General features: G+C 41.5%; 1 protein-coding gene across 3 annotated transcripts; it reads left to right on the top strand.

The window, feature by feature from the left end:
- The first annotated feature begins 1,716 nt into the window (after positions 1–1,716).
- LOC103695750 (disease resistance protein RPM1-like) lies at positions 1,717–6,430 on the top strand. Of its 3 annotated transcripts, none has more exons than XM_026800644.2 (3): positions 1,717–5,379; positions 5,576–5,640; positions 6,049–6,430. In XM_026800644.2, exon 1 carries the CDS (start codon positions 2,521–2,523, stop codon positions 5,314–5,316), a length of 2,796 nt encoding a protein of 931 aa, XP_026656445.1. In that variant the 5' UTR covers positions 1,717–2,520; the 3' UTR covers positions 5,317–5,379; positions 5,576–5,640; positions 6,049–6,430. The 3 variants fall into 3 exon arrangements, with proteins under 3 accessions (XP_026656445.1, XP_026656446.1, XP_008775378.1); XM_026800645.2 differs by lacking the exon at positions 6,049–6,430 and having other exon boundaries at positions 1,717–3,368; positions 3,456–5,379; positions 5,576–5,911; XM_008777156.4 differs by lacking the exon at positions 6,049–6,430 and having other exon boundaries at positions 5,576–5,911.
- The last annotated feature ends 1,110 nt before the right edge of the window (positions 6,431–7,540 follow it).

Here is a 7,540-nt window from a genome sequence, read left to right as displayed (position 1 = left end):
TGGATATATATATATATATCACTAGCGTGAAAAAATATTTTTTTAATTCACAGAGTTGGTTATCTCCAACTAGAAGTCATCGGTTTTTATTTTTTAAAATAATAGAAAAGCGTTTATGACTCCCACAGAATTTTTTAACAAGATAAATCTTAGAGCGACACTGACATGACTTGAAGCCAGATTGTCGATAACAACTCCGAGCAACTTCAAATTTTACCAATCAAATTAGATGTCCCCTATCAAACTATAAATAATATCGAATCAGAATTTGAGACCTGAGCTTATCATACAGATGTTTGGAATTGATATGTAAATTTCTTCATATATATGTCAAACATGCTCGCTCATGTCTCTTTGTAATAATATAAGGCACCTAGATCAAATGATTGAGACAATAGATGAATGATAGCATGATTTGTTTATTGATAGGTATAAAGAATTACGGATTTATTTGGCCCAGACTTCTTTAATGCACTGGAACAAATCTCATGACAATGTAATGTGATGTGTGAAATTCTGGCTAAATTGAAGTAATGGTAGGACTTAGATCTCTATACCAACTCCAACTGCCAACTCAATCAAGCCAATTAATAATATATCTTATAAAAAATAATTATAGTAGAACGATAATGGCAAAATGGCTGGCTGATAAGATGGGAATTAGGCCTTGGAGGACCACCAACCGTTGCAGGTAATGACAAGCTCCGAAAATCTCATCCATAAGTAGGACTTGAAAACTTGAGAGAAGATTTGATTCGTGGTCAAGATTGCGGAGTTGTGTTGTGGTCGTATAATGCCTATCTTGTTACGGATCCCATGTTTTTTACCCGCCACCTGAGCCGGCATCAGACCAGCCAGCATGTTACTTTCCTATCAGAGGTATGGCTGGTGCAGAACCTTTACAAGGTGATGTCACTGACTTCGACGCTGTGTCCAACCAGCTTGCATGGAATTTTTTTTTTTCCCCTCTTAAAGTAGTACCTGCTATGGAATTTTTAATGAATGAAGAAAAAAAAAGAGGGACAAAAAAAGAAGAAAAGAAAAGAAAGAAGAAAAAGAAAGTGTTACCCAATTCAACTTATATAATTGTTGTAGACCAATTGGATTCATACCAGTAGTCCACAAGTGAAATATTGTACCTAAGGCTGCAAATGAGTCAGATTGTCTTATGACCTGATCCGATTCGATCCGCTTAGACCAAATCCGACTTGTTTTGAAGAACTCGTTGAGCTGAGTCGGATTCTAAAATTTGACCCATTCTATTTTCTGGATTGGGTCTATATTTATTGAATTCAGATCTGGCTCGATCTGATCCATTTAAAATTTGGTAATTTTAAATTTTTAATCTTACTATCTGCTCCGACCCGATCTAAATCTGTAAAATTATTTGGGCCTGTGAGGGACAAACAAGTTTTAAAGCATAGATGAGTTGATCCGAACTAGATCCGAATTTTTTGAGTTGTGTCCGAATAATACATGAACTTGACCCAATCCGAAAAACTCTTTTCGTCAAAAATTGTAACGGTAGACCCAATCTGATTCGATCCAATTTTCTATTAAGTTGGATCTAAGTCCAAAATTAGGATCCAAATAAAGAACCGATAACTTAATCCGATCCGACCCATTCGTACCACTAATTGCACCTACTCTGATTGAGAAACTTTAAAAGAGCTAGAAGCAAATTTCTTATGCACAAATTCTTACATATCACACGGATAGTATATTACGCAGACTCTATTCAATCATGATCGTCGTGCTATACATGGGTGGTTATGATGGTCCACAGCAGGCGTTCCATAATTCCATGCAGCCACCATTTTTTCACAAAAATCAAAGAAAAAAACCACCAAACCATGGTTTAGATAGTACAGCAGATGCTCCTTGTCCGGCGCCGACGTGGGTGACCACGGGTTAGGTAGAACGAGTGGAGACTAGCCCCCTCTGATCTGAAGATCTGAAATAAGAAGACTAGAAGCAGAAGCAATTCTCATCAAAGAATTTTCTACTCATGGCTTCGTCAAATAGGATGGTGCCGCGATACTTCCTAGCTGGAGGGAATGGTAATTAAACTCGTCTCTTTCTCTGTCTCTGAACGGGATGACCATTCAATTGCTCACCCAACCTTCGCTTCCAAGCCACGGAGCCACCGCCTCCACCTCTCCAGCTCTGGTCCTCCATTGCACCCGACTCCAGACCCCTGATCTCTCTTATTACCCCGCCATCGAATCCTTCTTCCCACGGCCCCCCTCCTCTTCCTTCCCCAGCCTAATCCCCATCTAAGGCTCTCTCTCTCTCTCTCTCTCTCTCTCTCTCTCTCTCTCTCTCGGTGGAGACATAGGGTCGCCGGTGGCGAAGCCGGAGGAAGGGGACGAGAAGAACGCAGGCTCTTTCTCTCTCCCTCCTACCCAAGTTCAGTGACACCGGCTGGCTCCGGGTCGACATTTCCCGGCTCTTCAATATTGTAGCAAAAATTCCTGCGAGTGATCGGAGCCAAGACCCAAGAGTGGTGGGAGAAGCAGAATGGCAGAGATTGTGGTGAACTGTTTGATCGAAAAGATAGCCGAGGCCCTGTCGTCGGTAGCAATCAGACGGGTCGGCTCCCTGCTTACCGCCGAGCGGCAAGTCCACTCCAAGATAGGCGAAATCAAAGGAGAACTCCAGGTCATGCAGGAGTACCTCCGGTATGCCGACAGCTACAGAGGCAGCAACCGTCAAGTAGTCCGAGCCTGGCTCAACGGTGTCAGAGACCTCGCATTTCAGATCGAAGACATCGTCGACGAGTACACCTATCTCATGTCTAGACAAAACCGGAGCAAGTTCCTCAAGGGCCACCTCTTCCGTGTCTTCAACTATTCCCACGACAGGGCTTTGCATCGCATCGCCGCTCGACTGGAGAAGGTGGAGAGCAGGCTCAGCCGTCTCTCCGAGACTAACAATAGATACGGCCTCAGGATCCCGGAAGGAGCGTCGAATAGCTTGAATAATGAGCGGGAAATGGGTTGGCATCTCGCGGTTTCTGCGCACTTCCTGAAAGAAGATGATATAGTTGGGGTCGAGGAGCAGAGAGAACAACTCATCAGGTGGCTGACGGATGAGGAGCCCCGGCGGACGACGGTCTCCGTCTGGGGCATGGGAGGTGCCGGAAAGACCACTCTTGTCGCCAGTGTTTACAGAGCTCAGAGGATCATCGGCCGGTTCGACTGCCGGCTGTGGGTTTATGTGTCCCAAAGCTGCACGACCGACGATTTACTGAGAAGAATCATGAGTGAATTCTACCGTGAAAACACGGAGGCCGCTCCGCATGACATCAGTTCCATGGATCACAGGATTCTGGTCGAGACAATCCGTGCACATCTGCAGCAAAAGAGGTACCTTATTATCTTAGATGATGTTTGGCAAACGGATGTTTGGACCAATGTTAGTGATGCTTTGTTTGATAATATTGCTGGGAGTAGGGTCGTGATTACCACTCGGAAGCAGGAAGTAGCCATAAAGGCGGATGATTGTCGGGTCGTAGAACTAAAGCCTCTGAAAGAGGAAGAGGCATGGACTCTCTTCTGTAAGAAAGCATTTCAGAGAGAGAAGATAAGAATTTGTCCTCAAGAGCTGGGGTATTGGGCTAGGAGACTGGTGGAAAAGTGTGAAGGCTTGCCCTTGGCTATAGTGACTCTAGGCAACGTCCTGGCACAGAGTGCAAAGACAGAGTTGGCATGGAAGAATGTTCATGATAATCTCTTATGGGAGACAAGCAATAACCCGGAGCTCCACAGGGTTTCTGTAATTTTGAGCCTTAGCATCAACGATCTACCGAATTATCTAAGGAGCTGCTTCTTGTACTGCAGCATATTCCCAGAAGATTATTTGATTGAAAGGAAAAGGTTGATAAGGCTATGGGTGGCAGAAGGTTTTGTCAAAGAAGAAAGGGGAGAGAGCTCAATGGAGGAGGTGGCAGAGGACTACCTCAACCAACTTGTCGGCCGATGTATGCTGCAGGTCGTAGAAAGGAATGAATTTGGAAGGGCGAGCCGCTGCCAAGTTCATGATCTAATGAGGGACTTGATTGTGGCAAGATCAAGAGAGGAGAATTTCTGTGAAATTTATGACAACAATTCGAGAGGAAATGCACAGCATAGAGTTCGAAGGCTTTCAATACTTGGAGGCAGGGGTGATCATCAGTTGAGCATGAACATGGAACAACTCTGCTCCTTTCATGTCTTCTCATCATCCTCAGTTTTGTCCCCTCTATTACTTCCCAAATTTAAGCTACTGAGGGTCTTGGATCTAAACTGTGCTCCTATTGATATAATACCAGATGAAGTGGTCCAGCTCTTCAACTTGCGCTATTTGAGCGTACGAGAGACGAAGGTGAGAGAGCTCCCAAAGGCAATAGGTAGGCTGCGGAACTTGGAAACCTTGGATGCATGGCTCACTTGTGTTGAGAACCTACCTAGTGGAACAACAAAGCTAGAAAATTTGCGGCACTTGATGGTGAAGAAAATTCAATGCAAAACTTCAAGATACACAAATAGCGTTACGGGGGTGCATGCTACTGATCGAATAGATAATTTGAAGAACCTACAGACACTAAAAGCTGTGGTGGCAGATGAGGACATGATCAAACACCTGGGGAATCTGACACTTTTGAGAAGATTAGAGATAGTAGAAGTGAGACACATGCACTGCGCTAAGCTGTCCAAGTCCATTGTGAAGATGCAACACCTTCGCCACTTGGTTATCGCAAGAAAATACAGGCAAGAGACTTTGCAGTTGGAAGCTCTCTCTCCACCACCTCCCTTTCTTCAAAAGCTCAGCTTATATGGAAAGCTGGATCAGAAGGTACTGCCCAACTGGTTAATCTCCCTTGCGAACCTCACGCATCTAACACTGCAGTCATCTGGAATTGGGGAAGATTCACTTCTTTTGCTATCCTCACTGCCTAAGCTTGTGTATCTGATTCTTTTCGAAGCATATGATGATCAGCCTTTGCACTTCAAAGCAGGATGGTTCCCTCAGCTCAAAGTTCTCCGGTTGCAAGACATGGCCCATCTCAGTAGCATAGATATAGAACAGGAGGCACTAATAAACTTGCAAGAGCTATTCTTAATAAGATGCAGAGAATTGAAGATGGTGCCTCTGGGCATTGAAAACCTCACTCGACTCCAAAAATTGGAACTTGATGATATGCCCCAAGAGTTAGTGGAGAAGCTGCGTGATGGGGGAGAGAGCAAGGAGGATCGCTTAAGGATTCAACATATTCCCGTTATCATGAATTGGGTCAAGATGGGGGACAGCTGGACTGAGGAAAGGCTTTCGTAGTGTCCACCATGATACTCAATGGCTTAGACATGGATAGAGTCTGGATATTCCCTTCAAGAAGAGGTAAGGGGCAATCTGAGACAGGAGGAGATAAGGATACATACCATATATCCTCTTCTTGTACATCTAAAGTGAATGGTAGCATGTCTAGATTTATAACTGTAGGAGTCTAAAGCAAAAGTAGATTTCTTTTACTGAGAAATTAAAGCTACAGTAGAGATTCATTATAGATGTTCATTTGCTCTTTCTGTTTGCCCAGGTTTTGCTAGATGGTTGTTCCTTTTATTAAGCTTTCTGGATTGAAGACTATTTGTTAAAGCACAGGCAAGTGGAACTTCTCTCTCACCATTATGAAATTTTAGTTAACAATCCTGTCTGTAAATTAGCAATAGATAAAAGGAAACGTGTCATGTATATGCAGTGAAGGATTGTAGAATTGATATTGTAATGTTATTTATCCTGTGTACCATATAAGTTTTTTTTCCTGATCAAAGTGTATTACAACTTAACCCTTCACTTTCCTGTTTTCCTTGAGAAGCCTCTGGCATATGTTGTTTTCAAAAAATTGTGGAAGGGATTGACCTTATTATACTAATATGTACTAACAATCTAAGTCCACAAATTACAAACTTAATAGAGCTACCATTTTATGTGCATTATGACCATTATATTTGTGCAGTATAATGTAGACTTTGTAATTTTATTTCAAGATCTTATTGTATTTTTTTGTAGGTTAATGCCCAAAAGTATGGTGTGGTTCTCTGGCCTTCTTTTTTTTTTGCTTTGAATTCTCTGGCCTTCTTCCTCAACAAGAAAGAAAAGAGTTCAGTAATGTGTCTATAACAATATTACAAGATGTATACATTTTTGCCCTTTTTCATTGTAATTAAATATTACTACAACTAATCAAGGTTGTTGCAAAAAGTATTAGTTAATTCAATAACAATTTGTTTTTTTTCTTCTTTTTTTTTGGTTATGTGCCTTCAGCATTAATAGGGTATTTAGCTTTGTGGCGTGCATAGCTGATATTAACGGGAGATTAAATTTTATTGATACGAGAGAATGCTGGAAGTATTTCCTCCATAAATTGCATTCTTTCTTTTGTGGCCCAGATTTTGTTCAACATTTGTTCCTCTCTGAATTGAAAGGATTCTGTTTGCAGTGGAGCTAAGCAAAAATGTTCTATCATTTTTCTAGTCACTGACTAGTTAGGCTTCTATATATTTGTATTTTCCGAAAGGTTGAAGGTACAGTTATATCTCGATCAAGAAAAAAGCAAGCCACGTCAAAATTCAGCAAAAAAAAAGAAAAAAAAAGAAAATTTGGGATTAAGGGCTCAGTCTTTAGGAGGCATTGAAATTTACCAGAGAATATATATTTTTTCTGGATAAATATTGTTTATAGAAAATTAACTTAGCAACCTTATATTTTTTGACTGAAGTTGGTCAGCGAAAAAAGAGACCAATTTTTTCATGATATTTTACCTCCAGCGAATGGAGCCTAAACACTATAAAAGAAAGGATATCTTCCGGCGCTTTGTTTGGTCTTTACCGACGCTTTTAAGCGTCGGTAGATATCCACCCAACGCCCCCCAAAGCGTGGGTAAGACGTCGGGCAGGTGGGCGTGGGCTCGGTTTAGGCCGACGCATCAAGAAAGCGTCGTCGATATATGTCGACGCTTTTAAGCGTCATTCATCCGCGACCTAACCGACGCTTGAAAGCGTCGACGAACTTAAATCGACGCTTCAAACGGTTGGTTTCTGTCGTACTAGGCCGACGCTTAAAAGCGTCGGCTTATGGTTCTTAACCGATGCTGTATAGCGTCATTAAAGGCGTGCCAGATTTCATGCCACTTGCTATTTCCGATGCTTAAAAGCGTCGACAATAGAATTTTTTTAAAAAAAAAAATCGTACAAGCAATTTTTAATACTCTGTATACATTAAATTCTAACAAAACAAATACACTAAATCACATAGATAACAAAATACACGTCATAAACAATAAACTTTTCATTCAAAATATTCATATTATCATATTTGATTACATTGTACTTCAAAAATATTCTAAAAACATACATCTCAAATTCCTAAGTACACAATCTACGATGTATCAAGGGTCGACGGCATCATCATCTGTACGAGTAGATTAAGTATCAGCAACCTACAAGAAAAAAAATACTTTAGAAACTAAAAATACGAAAGTCATCACGCTCATACAAGAATA

The sequence above is a fragment of the Phoenix dactylifera genome, chromosome 1, assembly GCF_009389715.1.
Source record: "Phoenix dactylifera cultivar Barhee BC4 chromosome 1, palm_55x_up_171113_PBpolish2nd_filt_p, whole genome shotgun sequence".
Taxonomy (NCBI): Eukaryota; Viridiplantae; Streptophyta; class Magnoliopsida; order Arecales; family Arecaceae; genus Phoenix; species Phoenix dactylifera.
This window is presented reverse-complemented; position numbering and strand designations above follow the sequence as displayed.

Bases quoted from the DNA above. Each gene is read 5' to 3' on its own strand.
- LOC103695750 (XM_026800644.2), top strand. From the start codon at position 2,521: ATGGCAGAGATTGTGGTGAACTGTTTGATCGAAAAGATAGCCGAGGCC.